Source organism: Musca domestica, unplaced genomic scaffold (genome assembly GCF_030504385.1).
Source record: "Musca domestica strain aabys unplaced genomic scaffold, Musca_domestica.polishedcontigs.V.1.1 95, whole genome shotgun sequence".
NCBI classification, from domain to species: domain Eukaryota; kingdom Metazoa; phylum Arthropoda; class Insecta; order Diptera; family Muscidae; genus Musca; species Musca domestica.
The window spans coordinates 1,678,054-1,698,119 of record NW_026712445.1 but is presented as its reverse complement, the minus strand read 5'-3'; the positions used below and the strand labels follow the sequence as shown (position 1 = coordinate 1,698,119).

The following is a 20,066-nucleotide window of genomic DNA, read 5'->3' as shown; positions in this document are numbered from 1 at the left end:
AAGCACCATATTTAGGTGCCAGAAATAGTGGCACCCAATTTGAAGTAGTTTAAGGGTTTGTTAAAATTTTCGAAATTTTCTATTTGTAACATTGTAAAAAGTGGCGCCCAATATGGCCAGACTTAGGGGTTTGGGTAATCTTTTCGGAATTGCCAGTCTGTGAAATTATGTATCGGGTACTTTAAATTGAAAATCTACTTAAGAATATTTTAATTAATTTTTTTACATATTGGTTTCATAATACAGTGGCGCCCAATATGAGCAAATTGTAAAGTTTTGTGAAATTCAGTCTGTAAACGTATATATTATATACAAAGTGAAAAAAAGATCCCCGCAAAAAAATAAATTTTTCGGCATCACGGAAAAGTGGCGCCCAACATGGCCAGCTTTTTAAATGTGGGTAAACCTTGCGGATTTATCACTCTGTGGAATTGGGTATATAAATATAATTTATGGTAGGGTACTATAAATATAAAATTCAATCGAAGATATTTTAATTAATATTTTACGTATTGATCTTATAATACAATGGCGCCCAATATGAGCAAGTTTAAAAGTTTTGTTAAGCACTGACTGTAAACGTATATAGTATATAATTTGTGTAGAAAATATATCTTTAAAACAATTATTTGAAATAATTCCGAATTTAGGTAGCATGGAAAAGTGGCGCCCAACATGGCTAGGCTTAGGGGTTTGGGTAAGCCTTTCGGACTTTACAATCTGTGATATTGTGTATCGGGTACTAAAAATAGAAAATCTACTCGAAAATGTTTTAATTAATATTTTACGTATTTGTCAAATAACACAGTGGCGCCCAACATAAGCAGGTTTGAAAGTTTTGTTACAGTCGTGGTACTTTTCGGTCTATGACATTGTCTGTGGAATATTGTGTAAAAAAATCTTCATCTACAAAAAAAAAAAAATACTTGAAATAAGATCCACCTTAGGAACAATAAAAGAAAATTTCAACTTTTTTATCTATTTTCTGACGTCCAACTAAAATTTCGAATCAAAAATTTCAACATTTCGGCTATATCCCGTCATCCTATCCCGTCATCCAAGACCAAATATAGTAGCATTTATTTCTTTTCGCACAGTTAAAGTACACATTTTCAAACCAGTCTCCATATATTAACATCAGATACCAAAAGTGACCTTAATGTCAAACTTCAGAATCTTAGCTCTGTAATAGCACCTATCATCAAATGTGATACATTTAGTACAATTATAGGACGCATATCCAAGACCAGCCCCTTCTCTCAATCAGAGATGACAACAGAGACATCCATATCAAATCTCAGGATTCCACCTAAATCCCTTCGCCCTATACCAAATACAGTACTTTTCAAACAATTATAGTAAAAATTCCAAAACCACCTTCTTATTTCAATTCCAGTTACCAACAGGAACCTCAATTTAAATTTAAGTTTTCCAGCTCAATCCCTTCGCCAAATACCAAATTTAGTACTTTTCGTACAAATATAGGATGAATTTCCAGAATCACTTCCGTACCTTAACCACTGACACCAAAGTAACATCTATATCATATTTCAGTATTTCAGTATTTATTTGGTACCAATTAGTAATTTTCGTACTAATTATATTACACTTTTCTACAACCACTTCCATATTTTAATTCCAGATAGCCACAGTTATTTCTATATCAAATTTGCGAATTTCAGCCCAATCCCTTCACCCAATACCAAATTTGGTACTTTTTAGTACTTTTCGTGCAAACATAGGACGCATTTCCAAACCTTCGGAAAATTTCAAACACTGAAACCAACAGTAACCTAAATATCAAATTTCAGAATGTTATCCTATCCCTTCATCTAAAACCAAATTTAGTACCATTTAGTCCTTTTTGTACAAACCACCTCCATATGTCAAGGCTACACATGAACAGCGACCCTAATACCGAATTTCAGGCACTATCTGCTCACTCAATAACATATAGTACTAGATAGTACTTTTCGTGTAATTAAAGTACACACTTTCAAAGCCACCTCCATACGTCCAGGCTACACACGAACATCGACTTTAATACCAAATTTCAGATTTCTAGCACTATCTGTTCACCCAATACCAAATTGTACGAAATATAGTAATATTTAGTACTTCTCGTGTACTTGTAGTACACACTCCCAAAACCCCCACAATATGTCAAGTCTGTACATAGATCCTAAGGGTGGAAACACATAAAGCGCATATTTGGCTGGCTTAATTCATCGGCTGGCTTCTTCGTAGATGAAGAAATGAAAAGGAGTTTTAGGTTGACTTAGTTCGATTTTGGCCCTAGGCTCCTTTGTTCATTTCCGAAGAAGCCAGCCAAATAAGTGCTTTATGTATTCCCAGCTTAATGCAAAATTTCAAACTGCCAACACTATCTGTTCACCCAAAACCATATTGTACCAAATATGGTACCATATTGTACCAAATATGGTACCATTTCGTAACAAATATGGTACTTTTCGTGGTTTCCGAAACCACCTCCATATGTCCAAACTACACATGAACAGCGACCCCAATGTCGGTTTGCACATTTCAAGCACTATTTCTTCACCAATACCAAATTGTACCAAATATAGTACTTTTCGTGAACTTGTAGTACACATTTCCAGAATCACATCCACACACAACACAACCACCAACAGGGAGCCCAATACCAAATTTTAAAATTCTAGCCTCACCCGTTCAACCTAAACCAAGCTGTTCAAAGAAGATTCCACCTCTATCCATATGTCCAGGCTACGACCGTAATACCAAATTTCAGATTTGAAACACTATCTGCTCACCCAATTCCAAATTGTACCAAAAAAACCAACTCTTTTTCACAAACCAACCACCAATAGGGACCCCAAAACGAAATTTTAAATTTCCATCCTTATCTGTTCACCCCTAACCAACTGTTCCCAATTTAGTACCATTTAGTACAGTTTGCAAACTTTTCCAAAAACCACCTTCATATTTCAAATTTACTTTCCAACCTTGGTACTCATACTAAATTTTAAGGTTTAAGCTCTATCCGTTCACATGATGCCAAATGGTACCATTTTAGGAATTTAGAAGCAGGTTGGAAGGTTTCATAACCCTTAAGTTTGAATTTCCAAAAAAAGCTTTGATACATCTATTCTGCACTCCAGCCGGACTCTCATTCCAAATTTCACAATTATAGCTTATTCCCTTTGTCTATTACAATGTATAATTTTTAGTACATTTTTGTACGTTTCGTACTTCCAAAAACCCTTTGGTACACCCATTTTAAATTTCAGAGCTCTAGATCATTCCGTTTGTTTAATACAAAATATTCAATTTTTGTTACATTTTAATACCTTTCGTAAAATTTGTGTATTTTTAGTTCATTAGTAATGTTGTGTTCTCATTTTTTTAGTTCGAATGCTGTGGAGTTTCTTCCTATGAAGATTGGTACGATATCAAATCGTGGAGTGGTAAACGTTGGGTGCCAGAATCCTGTTGTAGACCCATATACGAGAATCGAGGCATTCTAATTGAGGGATCCGGGGACAGCGTGCTAAGAGTGGATTGCGGAAGGTAAACTAACAACGAAAGAAAGACTAAATGAAACTAAATTCCTATTTTTTTAGATCTGAAAATCCAACCTTATGGTGGGATAAGGGTTGCGCCCAATCTCTACAAACCTGGCTGACCGATAAACTAGATGTAATTGGTGTGGTGGGCTTGGGTATTGCTTTTGCCCAGCTCTTTGGTCTGATCACTTCAATGCTGTTATTCTGTACGGTGAAACATAAAAAGGATTCGGATACCTACAAGTCCTATTCGCCCTCAATTGATCCTCAAACGCGACCCAGTAGTTGGGAGGATTGAACTAAGTTTTAGATTGAAATTCTAGAAAACTAAAAAGAGATAGTTAAAATGTTAAGAACACCAGTAATCTCGAGACAATATTTACTAAAACAAAATCACCAACAACAACGCCCGAAACGAATGTCTGGTAACTGTGCCTTTTTTTCAAAGCCAAAAAAACAGACATTGTTTTTCCTCAAAATATGTGCCAAATACCCGCAACCAAACACAAATTAATTAAATAAAATATATAATTATAAAAAAGTATATATAATAAATGACATATACACAAGTGGACTGGGTTATAATGAATTTTAAATTATTTAAAAAAATATTTAAATTTAAGTCATTATTATTACAACATTTATGCATGATTATGATTAAGGCTGCTACAAAATGTTGCTATTTTTAATATCTGCAATTCGTTATAACCCTGTCAGACTGTAGACACATAAATAATAATAATAACAAAAATATATAAGTAGATCATTATTAGTATTAAGAAAAAAAATTAAAAAAATATATTATTTTAAAATCTAAATAACCAAAGTTAAATCTACGCGACAAAAATCCTATAATTATGTTCTATCCCTATCCCATTAAAAACTGTCATAATTAGTCTCATAGCCTTAACTTTTATTTTAGTCAAATAGTGAGAGTGACATACATATATTTAATATTTAATTTATAAATTTATTATATATTTAATGCGAACTATGTTTAAAAATCGATAAAAGAAATAGTAACATATAATTTTACAATAATTTCAAGCAGAGCATTTTTTCGAAACAATATTTAAAAAAATTGTATCTCCAAAATCTCTGTGACATATCCCCACACATATCTAAACAAAAAACTGCCTATTTTTTATGTATTAAGCGAAGAAAACAAAAATGTGATGATAAAACATTCCTCAATAAAATTATAATAATAAAACAACAAATAATGAATGTGAAGATGCTAAAATCGCACAATTTTTCACACCTACTTACGAATGTAGGAGAAATAGTTAGCGGAGGGTCAGACCATATGCTATTAACTAAGGTCAGTAAAAAAAACCTAAATACACTAGTTACGAAATCTGCTCTGAGAGAAAACAAATAAAAAAGCAGTAAGTTCGACCAGGCCGAACTTTGAATACCCTCCACCATTTGGAACGAATTTGAAAAATTTCACAAAAAAAAAAAAAAAAAAATCGGTTAAAATTCTGTTAAAATCTTAAAAATGTATGTAGCCTTTTTTTTAGGTCTATATGAAGAAGTTGACCTGCATAGGCAACTTTTGTGATAGGCAAAGCAGTAAGTTCGGCAAGGCCGAACTTTGAATGCTCTCCACCATTTGGAACGAATATGAAGATTTTCAAAAAAAAAAAAAAAATAAATAAATAAATAAATAAATAAAATAAAACCCGTTAAAAATTCTTTTAAAATCTTAAAAATACCGAATGTAGACGTTGATCAGCAAAGGCAACTTTTGTCATTAGCTAATACAATATTCAAATACGAAAATTTAAAAAAATCCGTTTAATAATTTAGCTAAAATCATCAAAACACCGAATACAGAGAGGTGCCGTTATATTGGGGCTATACGAAGACCTGGGCATAGACAAATATCTGTCACAGGCTGTAGTGCCTACTAAGAATTTCAAATACGAAATTTCAAACAGTTTCGGTGAATAATGTAACTAAAATCGTCAAAATACCGAATATAGGGAGGTCCCGGGACTATTCGAAGACTTAGGCCTGCACAGACACTTATCTGTTCCATGCTGTAGTACCTATTAGAAACTTAAAATACGAAATTTCAAACAGTTTCGGTGAATATTGTAACTAAAATCGTTAAAATAACTAATATAGGAAAGAACTGATATATGGGCCCTATACGAAGACATGGACTTGCATAGACCATTTTTTTAATCAAACATTATACTAAATATAAAGAATTTCAGGGTTTTTCCTTTTTCGGAAAGAGTTATAGGAACAGTTTATCTCTGACACCATAAAAGTATTTAAACCGTTTCATTCGCAGTTCAATTTTTTTGGACAAAACTATTCCAGCGTTTCCCCCTAAATCAGCGGTTTGAACATAAAATTTCAGAATTGCAGCTCTATACATTCACTCAATGCCAAATATAGAAATATTAATACTTATAGAACATAGAAAAATTAATACGAATACTCAACACAATCTGCATCTCTACATCCTAGTCACCAATAGTGACTCAAAATTCGTACCACTTAGTACTTTTCGAACAATTATGGTACACAGCTCCAAAAACCAGCCCCTTCTCTCAACTACAGACACCATATCCAATTTCAGGATTTCAGCTCTATTTCTTCATTCAATACCAACTTAGTACTTTTCGGACAATTATAGTACACATTTTTGAAACCATCTACATATCTAAAACACAGACACCAACAGTGACATCTACATCAACTTTTAACTCTATTCTTCACCCAATACCAAATTTAGTACTATTCTGTACTTTTCGTACAATTATCGTACACATTTACAAAACAACCACCAGATCAACTGAGACCGTAATATCAAATTTCGACATTTCAGCACTAATCTTTCATCCAATACCGAATCTAGTGCCATTAAGAACTTTGCGTACAGATATAGTACACATTTCTAAATCCACCTCCATATTTTAACCTCAGACACCAACAGTGACATCTACAAATTTCAGGAATTCCTCTCTATTCCTTCTCCCAATACCAAACATGGTATTATTTAGTATTTTTCACACAAGTGAAACGCACACTTCCGAATCCACCTCCACATCTCAATTATAGAGATCAATCAAATTTGAGAATTTTGATCAATCAATTTGAAGGATTTGAAGGATTCCTTTACCCTATGCCAAATATAGAACCATTTATTACTTTTTGTACAAATATAGGACGCATATCCAATTCACCGCCAAATCTCAAACACAAGTACCATCTTAACAGCAAATTTGAGAATTTCACCTCCACATATTAGACAGCCCATGAACAGCGAATCTAATACAAATTTTGATATTTGAAGCACTATTTGCTCGCTCAATGCCAAATACAGTACTATTTAGTACTTTTCGGCCACTTGTAGAACACATTTCCAAAAACACCTTTTTATCACAAACCTACCACAAACATATCCACGAATATCGGTTAGAAAGTTCTTGACAAAAATGATTGAAATATCTGCTTGGGCAGAAATTCCTGACCATATATTAAAAAATTAAAAAAATGGTAAACATTACCATCGTTCTCCACTAATAACAAACGTTGTTTTTATAAAAACAACAAAAAGGGGATTAAGCACGACCATTTTGCAACAACAAAATTGTCGAAACTTAACACTTATTTTTTAAATACACGATTCCTGGCCAAGCCAAGTGCTTGACAATTACACATTTCCTGACCAGAAAGTCCTTTGTCAAAATATTAAAAAAAAAATTCAAATATTTTTTTGAAAAATCCGCTATTTGTGGCCAAAAAGTTTTTAACAATGTTTTTTAAAAAAAATTTCAAAAAACAGAATTCTTAAAGAGGAAAAGAAGTCACTCAAAAACAGAATTTAACTATTATTGGCTGTTCAGTCTTGGCATAAATGTTAAAAAATCCATGAATCTTGGTCAGGATAATTTTTTTGAGTACAAAGATGTATATGTACGACATTTGAAAAAAATTCCAAGGGAAAAAATATCATCAACAAAGGCAGCTGCTGTTATATGTGGGCTATACGAAGATGTAGACACAATTTTTTGTCATAGGCTGTAGTACCCATACCCTTTAAATAAGCAATTTGAAACAGTTCCGTTAACATGTTATTAAAATCATCAAAATACCGAATTCCTATCTTAATACGTTTTGACTCAATCGTGATTATAACAAACGGACCGACGTCTGACAATTTTATGATCAATAATATGTACATAAACTTTGTTATGTCTAAAATTATTATTTCGATGAGTAACAAGTTACATACTATGTATGGCGGAGGGTATACCAATTATTTTCAAATTATTGGCAAGGAAATCTTATGGGACATTTTGTAACAAAAAAGCCTGCAACTTTTCTGACAAAAATTAGAAAAAAGTAAATGTAAATATTATTCAAGTTTGTTTTTTATTCGACCTTGTCCAATGTAATTTCAATAAATAAATTTTTCTTTGAGCTTTAGGTCTGGGTTTTTTTTTTTTTTTTTTTCTTTATTAAAATCCGATATTTCGCAATAGATTTCCCTGAAGAGGCAATGTAAATATAAATAATTTTAAAACACTTGATTAGGAAGTTCTAGAAAAATTATTGTCAAAGCTTGACGCTAGACCTACTTTAAAACAATCCAGGAAAATCTGGGAAAATAGGGAACTAAACCCAGATTCAATGGGAATTATGACTTATGATTTTCGGAATTTTCACCAAAAAGAGTAAATCGATTTATTTCATTATCACATTTCATGTAATATTGGCAGTAATATAAAAAAACGCGGAATTTGATAAATAAAAAAATAGTTCAAATACAACATATCTATATATAAGAGAAATATATAAGAAAATATCCTAAATTGTTTTTAGTGTAACTCTCATATAATGGAAGGACCTAATATTTGGAGTGTATTTGCAGTATTTTTTAAATTTTAGGGATTCCTAAGGTTTCAAAAATTTATTAAGTTTTCATATGATAGAGGGTACAAAAGTTTCGACTCGGAGACACTTTATGCCACATTTATTTATTTCAATTACCTTCGTTTCAATCGAAAATTTTCACATCTGTTACATGAACATTTTCGGCAGTGGCTGTATGTTCACATTCAAATAAAAAAAGTTACTTTATAAAAAAATATAACATTTAATTAATATTTAAAAAATAAAATAATAATTTATTTATTTAACAAATATAAGAAAATTAAGAAACTTAAGTAAATAATTTTGCTGTCATAATATAAACACGAATTGAAAGAAATAATAAAGAAGACTAAAACTAAAACAAAGTAGAAAAAAATAAAAAATTATTTTTACATTAAAGACCCACAAGTTTGCCGCCAATTATATCCAGTTGGGCATTGACGCTCTTGTTAATCGATTTGAAGATTTGTTGAGGTTTCTAGAGAGGAAGAGAAAAAAAAAGAAAAAAATAGGGAAAATATGAGTAGAGTAGTAGAGTAGTTGGTAAGTAAAAATTATAATTAATCATTAAAAGGAGAACTCATTTTAGCTTTTGCAACCAATTAGATTTAGACAAATAAAGGTGTAGACTAAAAAAATGTCTCATCGGTAAGGTAGAGCTTCCAGCGGATTAAAATTGTATTTCTAATTTTCCCCATGTTCTGTCAATTTTGTGTATGTACTTATTGTTTAAAAACAAAAAATATTTTCAAAATCAATTATTGGAATAAACGTACATTGCACATCTACAAGTTTTACCATGGAAAAACTTCCAGGAACTTCGCTCATTTTTCGCGCTATTTAACTCTTTTAAAAATGGGAAAAAATACCAAATGAATGAGAATACAATTTTGGAAAATGCTGATAGAATTTGGTAATTTTCAAAAAATTGAAATCCATTAAAAATTCTGTTAAAATCTGAAAATACCGAATGTAGCCGTATATTAGGGTCTATACGACGACGTGGACCTGCATAGTCAACATTTATCATAATATTCAAATGCGAAACTTGAAAAAAAATACGGTGTATAATGTCGCCAAAATCATCAAAATACCGAATATCAGAAGGTGCCATTATATGGGGGCTATACGAAGATTTTTGTGCCAAATTAAATTAAACGTGATCTATACGAAGACGTGGACCTGCACAGACAATTTTTTTTGAAACAATTCCGCTAATAAATAACGTCGAGTGATTTTACTAGCCCGGAGTGACTTTACTGTCCCCATGACTTACCATAGAGACATCTACCGGAAGAGGTAAACATTAAATATTTTTAATATATACCTATATTAAGCTATACCTATATATTGCTCACCTGTATAATTGTATTCAGGAAATTCGAAAAGGCCTCATAACCATTGACTAAACTACGAGAGATGCCATCGAACATATCACCATTGTTGCCATACTTTTCGTGTTCGCTAATTGTATCCAAAATCGGTACAGGCTGCAAATAAAACGGCATCACATGTTTTTTATTCGAACAATTACAAAATAGTTGTTATAATTAAAACCGGACTTACTTGACTTTTATCGGCAATAAATTTCTGACTGTTATCGTAGACACTTAAAACCTTCGATGGTATAGCCTCTGACTCCAAATTGACAGACTCGCGAGTTTTTACGGGAGCTTGAAAGAGGGATACCTGGAAACAACAACAACAACAAAATATTAAATGTTTGTTTACTAAACAGCAACTAAGTAGCTAATAAAGCTCATTTTTATGAGCTATTAAAAGTTTTTTGGTGGTTCGGTTCAATTTGAGAGCGCTATAACATAATACAGCCTTAATTACACATGTTTACATTTTAACCTTAAGTGTGAAAAACAAAAACAAAAATATCATTCGGATGGATTTCAATTAAAAATTTGGAGACTCTGTTTTATGGAGGCTGTACTTATATTTAATATTTTTTGAGATTCTTTACCAGAAAGCCAAAATAATAAAAGAACACGTTTTTTGGCAAGCCGGGCCGAACTTTTAATACCCAGGAACTTGAAAAATTTCGAAAAAAATCCTTCCAAAAATTCCGCCCAAAGAAAATCCTTTATATGGGGGATATACGAAGACTTGGTTCAGCATAAGTAATTTTTTGTCATCGGCTGTAGTACCCATTACAAACGTCGAATACAATTCCGGTGAATAATGTCGCTAAAATCATCAAAATACCGAATATCCGAAGATACCTTTATGTGGGGGATATACAATGTCGTGGACCTATATAGACAATTCTCTTCCAGGAGGTAAAGTACTCAAAAAGACCTCATTGTGTTAATTTTCAGAAAATTTCATTAAATAATTTGGATACAATCATCAAAATAACGAATATCAAGGCATACGGTTATATGGGGATATACGATATCGTGGACCGGACGGACGTCTTAGAATTGATCAAGAACAAACGGAATAACGAACTTAATATACCATCCATATTGTGTATGGTGTTGGGTATAAAAATGTCCAGGAATATTATACAAATCTAAGATTCTGAGATTGGAAGTCCTTGAAAAATAGGAACTTTAAAAATGAGTCCATTGTTAAAAAGCAAACTTATGGTTACTTAGCAGGGATTCCTTAACAAAAAATATTTGCAAAATCTAAATTTCTTCGTCAGTAAGTCCTTGCCGAAAATGTTCAAAGAAACCATGATTGTTGGTCAGGTAGTCCTTGATGAATATTTTTGAAAAATCTACGATTCTTGACCAGGGAAGTCCTTGACAAAGAATTAAAAAATCTACAATCCTTGAGCAAAAAGTCATTGGCAATTCTTGTTTTAAATCCACGATTCTTGGACAGGTATTAATTGACAATGTGTCCCTGGCCAAAAAAAAATATTGATAATTTCTTTTAAAAAATTTGAAAATAATCTACTATTCTTGGTGAAAATATTTCCGATGAAAATATTTGTACAGGAATTCCTTGACAAAGAATTTAAAAAATGCACAATAATCGGTCAGGAATTTTTTTATGAAACCGCTTAAAAATATACGTTTTTTTCCAAAGAACGAAAAGATCCTTGACCAAGAAGTCGTTGACAAAATTTGTTTAAAAAAAGTCCACGATTGTCCAAGAATTCTTTGACAAAGAGTTCTAAGGTTGATCCAATATTTTCCTAGTCCAAAATGTGTAAAAATTTCACGATTTTTGCACCACAAATCATCCACAAAACACGTAAAAAACTAACTATTATTAGTCCCCAAATAGTCGGAAAAAACTTTTAAATAATCCACGATTATTGGCCTTATTATTTTATTATATTAATAAAATCACATTTCCATAACAAAAATGTTTTTGAAAATAATTTTTTCGTTGTTGCAAAATAGTTAGGCTTAATCCCAAAATTGTTGTTTTTATAAAAACAAGGTTTATATATTTGGTTGGAGAAATATGGTAATTTTTAACCATACCATGGCTTCGGAAAGAGCTACTAATCACTTCAAAAATTTAAAAAAAATCACTTTTTTTGGCCGGAAACTTTTGACACAAATTTGTAAAAAAACTCCACCATCATCACCTAGGAAGTCCTTTTTAAAAACATGTTTTAAAATTTCTCGATTATTGGATTTAATCTACTCAAAAGGAAGGCGAAAATATATGAAAAACTAGGAGATACCGTTATATACTGGCTACATTCCAAAAAGTAAGCCCACAATAATTATATTTTGTGGGGAGTAAAAGAGAACCTGAAATATCGAAACACAACTCATTTGGTTAGAAATTGCCGCAAAACTTCCAAATTGGCAAATTATTTTGAAACAACAAAATAGCTTCGTCATTCCAGCAAATAAATGTCAATACCGTATTATGGGAAATATCACTGAAATAAAGTTAGAGGCCTGTTTTTTTTGGAATAAAATGCAGCTTTTTTGAAATCTACTTTGAATTGGTATATTTTATCAATTTTGAATTTCAACTAATCTCGGAGATATTGTCTACAAAAAAATAGGCCTTTAGATTTTGCAAATTATAACATTTCGAAATAAAATTTAAATATCACAAGATTATGGCTGTTCGGTGATGGCATTACATTTGTTATGATTTGTTTACCCTGACCGAATATTGAAATAATAATAGTCGCCTATAAAAAAATCAAAATATCGACATTTATTCAACAGCAAAATGGAAACCAGAATTATCTGTCTTTCATTCGCCCTTTGATTTACATATTTTTCAGTTTTGGTTATTTTAGCTAATACTTTTCTGGCGAATTATTTCAAAATCTGGGATTTCTTAAGACAATGAGTGTACAAAAATATATAGTTTTAAGAAAATTTTTACAGAGCAATCTTACTCGTGATATACAACAGAAATTTAAATTTCAATTTGCAAAAGAAATAAGTAATAAAGTTCATCTATATCAATTTTCAGAATTTTAGCTCTATTCCTTCACCCAATACCAAATTTAGTACTTTTTGTAAAACCACCTCCATATCTCAATTCCAGATAAATACAGAGATCTCACTATCAAATTTGGGGATTCCAGCCCTATCCCTTCACCCAACACCCTATACATTTCCAAAACCTCCATATTTCAATTCCAGATGCCAAAAGAAACCTCAGTATGAAATTTGAGGTATCCGGGTCCAAAGACCAACTTTAGTATTTAGTACTTTTCCGACAAATATAAGACCGCCACATCTCAAACACAGATGCCATCAGTAATTTAAATATCAAATGTCAGAATTTGATATTTAATATAGTACAACAATACCAAATATAGTACAACTTAGTACTTTTCGTACAAATATAGTACACATTTCCGAAACAACTTCCATATGTCCAGTCTACACAGGAACAGTGGCCCTAATACCAAATTTTAATTTTTAAGCACTATCTGTTCACCCAATATCAGGTTGTACCGAATATACATATGGTCTGTTTCAGAACCGCATGAATGTAAGAGTTTTTACTTCGATAACCGATTTCACCTTTATGATATCGAAGAAAATTACAAAACTAGTAGATTCTTACAGGTACTAGAACAGAGCAATTAGTTTCGAATTTCCAAAAGATCCTACATAACCCAATCCTAAATTCCATAGTAATAAAAATTCCAAATTTCGTGACTACCACCCTATCGGTTCGCCAAAATACAAATTGTGCCAATTTTAGTACATGTAAGTTTAAACTTCCATAACTACTTACATCATGCTATCCCACAGAAAGTGTATTTCCATATTTCAGGATTCCAACTCCATTGGGTTTCCCAAGAAATTTTAATAGTACTCAAATTAGTACCATTTAATATGCATAAGACTTTCCAAAAGTACCTACATACCTCTCAATAGTAATCTTATTTCCAAATTTCAGCAATCCAGTTTCATCGGTTCTACCACAATTTAAATTGTACCAAATTTAGTACCACATAAGTACGCTAAATTACGAATTTCCTACGTACGTCAATCCTACAATGCAATATTAATCTTATTTCGGTTCACTCAAATTGAAATTGTACCAAATGTGGTACTTTTCGTGCATTTAAGTATACATTTCGAAAACTACCTCCATATCCCAATCCTACACAGTGCCAGTAATGTCTTTGTTTAATTTTCAGAATGGAGCTGGCTACGGTTCCTCCAAATTTACGTTAATCCAAATTTAGTACCGTTTAGTACTTTTCGCATACATGAGTAAGCACTTCCAAAAACTAACTCCATTCATCGACTATACTCCTCAACCTTGATTCCCAATCCAAGTTTCAAGAGTTTAGAAATGATACCAAATTTAGTACACTTTAGTACTTTTCGTAAAATGGTAGTTCGAATTTCCAAAAACCCTTTGGTACATCCATCATAGACTCCATTAGAGAACCTTATTCCAAATTTAAGAGTTCTAGCTCTATTGGTTCGTCAACCAAGTACATTTTAATACTTTTCGTACCATCCTAGTACGAATTTCCAAAACCCCGGCCTTTACTGACAGGGGTACCATATTTGGTACCTTTTGCTACTTTCCGTGCGATTCTAGTAGGTATTTCCAAAAACCCAGCCTTAACTGACACCTTCGTATCCTCACCCAAAATTTCAAGATTTTAGCTTCAGCCGTTTCGCCTGAGAGTTTTGTGAATAATTAAGTGAGTCAGTTATATTCCTCTTTTATTAAAATAGATTTAACATTCGGAAATATTCTATAAAATATCTACGTTTTGATAACCGAAAATAATCTTAAAAAAAACACTTGAGACTCTGAAATATAATTTAAAATCCATGATTTGACCCCCGGAATTATTCTATAAAATATACACGATTTGATCCCCTGACTACCAGGAAATATTCTTTAAACAGTCCCGATTTGAGATCCGGTGTTCTATGAATAATGAAAAGTGTATAATTCGCATATGCTAATTTGCAATAAGTTCGAAATATATACTACTTTCCAGAGAACGGCCCTTGTAAGCCATCATCCATATCTAATATGCCTGATGAGCCGCTTAACCAACGGCGAAACGCGTCGCATAGTGGTGAGTGTGTGATAGTGTCTATCTGGCTTTCCTTTTCACTGCAAATTTCAGATCATTAAGCTCGTCTCGAAAGAGAAAACAAACACTTGAAAAATATTTTATTTCCAAATTTTCTCAGTTGTCATTTCTTTCCTGTATAAAAGCCTCCACTCCATTATAGAACAAGAATTGAGCCCTGGTATTATTTATAAATCCTCCATTTAAGACTCGGAAATTTTCTTTAAAAATGCATGTCTCTTGAAAAAGTCTAAATTTGTTCGAAATCCCTGGTTTGAAAAAAATCCAATATTTAGTGCATCTGGATCTGTTGAAAATTCGTGGAAAATAATACTTAAATGGAAATTGCTATATGACTAGATATACCAAGTAAAAAAGCACCTAAGTCCGACAGCGGTTTAAATAAAAAACCGTAATACGAAGACAACGCCCTGCACACCCAATTTTTTGAAGGGTATAAAACGTATTTTCAAACTATGCATTCAATACATTACCCTAAATCCAGATTTTGAATCCGATCCAGCCTCTTCGGCTTGCGAATGTACATCGAAGTCAGATGATTTGGCAGTATCGGTCTGAGCACCATAATTTACACTTTCGGATGCTTCAATATCCAACGACAATTGACGAGCAATGCGTTCCGAATTCTTTGAAACTTCCGCTCCGGCGGAGTCTGAATTTTTGTTCTCTGGCGCATTTACAGTCTTTGTGATCAATGGAATGTTTACTGATTCGGCAACGTCCATGTCAATGTCATCGAAACTTTGATCTTTGACTACGATTTTTTCCAATGGCAGGGCCAAACACATGGAAGACAACAACAACACCACGGCCAAGACACAAGATAATTTCATTGCGATCAAATTGGGTTTTTTGTTTTGTTAATTACAACGAACGAATGCAGAGTAAAACTCAAGACACGAAGTTCCGTTACACACTTCCAATTCGTACAATTCCTAAATTCCAACTAAATAAGCGTTGTGCTTTTAATCACGATTTGTATTTGAGGCCAAAGGCTGGGCAGCGAAAAAAAAATTGTAACAAAAACCTGCGACATCATTGCACACATATTTTTATAGTTTAGAGATACGCACACACACACACGAACAGCAAACTCACCTGCAGACCAAGCCAAGCTTTTTGGCCAGCATAGTCCAAGGTACATGCAAACATATGGGGTTTTTGGATGGCCAAGTTTTTATGGGGGGGGCTTTGTTTACCCACTACTTTACATTAATATCCATGACCATCTTATTCACAGCTGCAGATGAGAGCGGACCGATCATGCTAACAAGCCTTAGAGCCGGGAGAGAGAGAGCAAAAAACGTAACTCTAACCGCCCCTGTCAACAACATCTTTCGCAATCAATGAGGAAGGAAGTGAATCACATCAAGTGAATAGATGAGGATGGATGGAGGAATGAATGGATGCAATACAATCTGGGGCAACTACATTCACTGGTACCGCACAAAAGCCAAGCCGCCAGACTCCAATTTTTCTTAGCAGGTAACAAAATAATCAAGTCCAGAAGCTTAGATGTAATAATTTTCACATTCTTCGTAACATACTTTCCAATAAATTGCACTTTCATGAAACCCCGGGAGTTGGTCAATTATTATTTGCCAAATAAGCGAAGGTGAAACAAGTTAAAAATTAGTAAGTTCGGCCGGGCCGAACTTTGAATACCCTGCACCATTTGGAACGAATTTAGAAATTTTCAAAAAATAAAATCCGTTAAAAATTCTGATAAAATCGTAAAAATACCGAATACAGCCGTTATATTAGGGTCTGTACGACGTGGACCTACATAGGCATTGTTTGTCATAAGCCATTACCATATTCGAATTCGAAACTTGAAATAAACGGTGAATAATGTAGCTAAAATCATCAAAATACCGTATATGAGGAGGTACCGTTATATCGGAGCTATACGAAGACCTGGACCTACATTGCAAATTTTCTGTCATAGGCTGTAGCATCCATTACGAACTTCAAATACGACATGTCGAACAATTTCGGTGAGTATTGTACATAAATCCTCAAAATACCGATTATAGGGATTTACTGATATATGGGGCCTATACGAAGACCTGAACCTGCATAGATATTTTTCTGTCACAGACTATAGTTCCCATTACGAACTCTAAATCCGTAATTTGAAACAATTCTGGTGAATAATGACGCATAAATCATCAAAATACCGAATATCGGGAGGTACAGTTATATGGGGGCTATACGAAGACGTGAACCTGCATAGACAATTTTATGTCTCAGGCTGCAGCTTCCATTACCAACTTCATATACGACATGGCGAACAATTTCGGTGAGTATTGTACCTAAAATCGTTAAAATACCGAATATAGGGAGGTACTGATATATGGAGCCTATACGAAGATCGTGGACCTGCATAGACAATTTTCTGCATTAGGCTGCAATATTCATTACGAACTTCAAACACTAAATCTGAAACAATTCCGGTGAATAATGTCGCTAAAATCATTAAAATACCGAATATCGGGACGTACCGTTATATGGGGGCTATATGAAAACGTGGACCTGCATAGACGATTTTCTGCCTTAGGCTGCAATATTCATTACGAACTTCAAACACCAAATCTGAAACAATTCCGGTGAATAATGTTGCTAAAATCATCAAAATACCGAATATCGGGACGTACCGTTATATGGGGGCTATACGAAGACCTGGACCTGCATAGACAATTTTCTGTCACAGGCTGTAGCTTCCATTACCAGCTTCAAATACTACATCTCAAACAATTTCGGTGAGTATTGTATCTAAAATCGTCAAAATACCGAATATAGGGAGGTACTGAGATATGGGGCCTATACGAAGACCTGGAGCTGCATAGACAATTTTCTGTCACAGACTGTAGTTTTCATTACGAACTCTAAATACGTAATTTGAAACAATTCCGGTGAATAATGTCGCTAAAATCGGCAAAATACCGAATATTGGGAGGTACCGTTATATGGGGGCTATACGAAGACGTGAACCTGCACAGATAATTTTCTGTCTTAGGCTGTAGTATCCTTTTGGAACTTCAAATACCAAATTTGAAACAATTCCGGTGAATAGTGTCGCTAAAATCTTCAAAATACCGAATATCGGGAGGTACCGTTATATGGGGGCTATACGAAGTCGTGGACCTGCGTAGACAATTTTCTGCCTCAGGCTGTGGTAACCATTTCGAACTTGAAATGCCAAATTTGAAACAATTCCGGTAAATAATGTCGCTAATATCATAAAAATACCGATTATAGGGAGGTACCGTTATATGGGGGCTATATGAAAACGTGGACCTACATGGCCCAATTACGAACTTAACCTGCCTACTGGTAAAATAAACATGTGTGCAAAATTTTAGCCTTCTATCTCAGTTCGTTCGAAAGATAGCATGATACAACAGGCAGACAGACAGACGGACAGACAGATGGATGGACAGACAGACGGATATGGCTAAATCGTCTTAGAATTTTACGCTGATCGGGAATATATATACTTTGTTGGGTCTGACATGAGTATTTCGAGGAATTACAAACAGAATGACAAAATTAATATACCCTCCATAGTATGGTGGAGGGTATAAAAACCGAAGGTAGTTATAAAGTCAGGGGCGTAAGCAACATCGATTTCCAAAGGGGCAATATGCAGGAACCAGTTTTAAATAAAGTAAATAATTCCATAAGATTTTTTCTTATTATTTATTAAATATTCCCCCCCCCGCTTTTGCATTTACTACCTTTTCCTCCACGCCCCTGCAAAATTGTCTTGTGTGCTAAGTGCCCAACTATATTTAGCAAATATCAATGAGAAATTGTGTAATAATCTTGTTTTTGTCCATTGCTGGTAATGTTGTTTTTGTTGCTGCTGTTGTTGCCACCGTCGAGAGAGCGAGAGATGTGCGAGCTTACATTCGTGGCCCAAAGAAAAGCCAGTCTTCTACACCAAACCCGTCTGTCATCCACACATGCCATTATTAAAGATAATTACATGTGCGCATGCCCATTATGGCCTGTTTGTCCCACTGACTGACTGACTGATTAATACATTTTTTGGGCTTTAACAGTTATTTGTATCTACGAAAGCTATGTAACGAAGTATGTTAAGTTAAAGCTTTTACATGTAAGCTCATTAACATAGCGGCATTTTTACAACATAATGGAAGGTTTAGACGGCAGAGTTTTTTGTAACAATATACAGAGATTCTGAAACGGCTAAAGCTAGAATCTTCAAAATTTGGTAATGGCTTATTCTTGGTATGAAGGTATCAGATAAGGCTGGGTTTTTTGGAAATTCGTACTAGAACGGTACAAAAAGTACCAAAAGGTACTAAATATGGACTCTTTGTATGCATCGAACTAGTAAGGAAGAATTTTTAATTTGGAACGAGGGTCACTGATAGAAAATTCGAACTTTAAGGTTACGAAAAGTTTTAAAATGGTACCATTGGGAAATTACAAAAAGTTCTAAAATAGTACCAAAATTCTAAAATGGTACCATTTGGTATTATTTGAACGAAAAGAGCAAAAAACTTGAAATTCGGTATGAGAATCAAGGTTGCAAAAGTAAGTTTGATATATGATGGAAATTCGTACCACAACAGCACAAAAAGTACCAAATGGTACTAAATATGGTACCCTTTGTATTTGACGAATCAGTAGAGCTAGAACTCTTAAATTTAGTATGAGGGTCACTGATGGATTGCAGGATAGATGCACCAAAGTGTTTTTGAAATTCCAACTTTAAAGTTACAAAAAGTTCTGAAAAAGTACTAAATTTGTAAAATGGTACCCTTTGGTAGTATGTAACCGGATAGAGCTAAAAACTTTAAAATTGGTATAAGAATCAAGGTTGAAAAGTAAGTTTAAAATATCTTGATAGTTTTGGAAATGTGTACTAAGTGGGCGAACTGTACTAAATGATACTAAATTTGGGTAAACGGTTGAAGTTGGAATTATGAAATTTTTGTATTGTGGTCTCTGTTGGCGGTAGGTTTGTGATAACGAGATGGTTTTGGAAATGGGTAAGAAATAGTTCTATATTTGGTACAATTTGATTTTGGTCAAAATCTCTGGGTCTCTCGGTAACTTCGATTGAG

The 20,066-nt window shown here is 33.5% G+C and overlaps 2 protein-coding genes across 2 annotated transcripts in view; one reads left to right on the top strand and one right to left on the bottom strand.

The window, feature by feature from the left end:
• The window catches only part of LOC101887498 (tetraspanin-9), a 30,495-nt gene extending 25,877 nt beyond the window's left edge, over positions 1-4,618 (top strand). Inside the window, exons 5-6 of the mRNA XM_005178926.4 lie at positions 3,392-3,552; positions 3,606-4,618. Coding sequence (XP_005178983.1) covers positions 3,392-3,552; positions 3,606-3,846 — 402 coding nt within the window. The 3' untranslated portion in view covers positions 3,847-4,618. The remainder of the gene's footprint in view (positions 1-3,391; positions 3,553-3,605) is intronic.
• A 4,060-nt stretch (positions 4,619-8,678) lies between these two features.
• Positions 8,679-15,899, bottom strand: LOC101889467 (uncharacterized). The gene is made up of 4 exons (XM_005178938.3): positions 15,441-15,899; positions 10,011-10,133; positions 9,803-9,934; positions 8,679-8,922 (listed from the first exon to the last, which is right to left on the bottom strand). Exons 1-4 carry the CDS (start codon positions 15,798-15,800, stop codon positions 8,839-8,841), a joined length of 699 nt encoding a protein of 232 aa, XP_005178995.2. The 5' UTR covers positions 15,801-15,899; the 3' UTR covers positions 8,679-8,838.
• Between the last annotated feature and the right edge of the window lie 4,167 nt (positions 15,900-20,066).

Excerpts from the sequence above, each read along its gene's own strand:
- LOC101889467 (XM_005178938.3), bottom strand. The coding sequence starts at position 15,800 with ATGAAATTATCTTGTGTCTTGGCCGTGGTGTTGTTGTTGTCTTCCATG. Across the intron at positions 9,935-10,010 it reads TTATTGCCGATAAAAGTCAA|CCTGTACCGATTTTGGATAC; the intron begins GTAAGTCCGGTT and ends TTTTATTTGCAG. Across the intron at positions 8,923-9,802 it reads TCCTGAATACAATTATACAG|AAACCTCAACAAATCTTCAA; the intron begins GTGAGCAATATA and ends CTTCCTCTCTAG.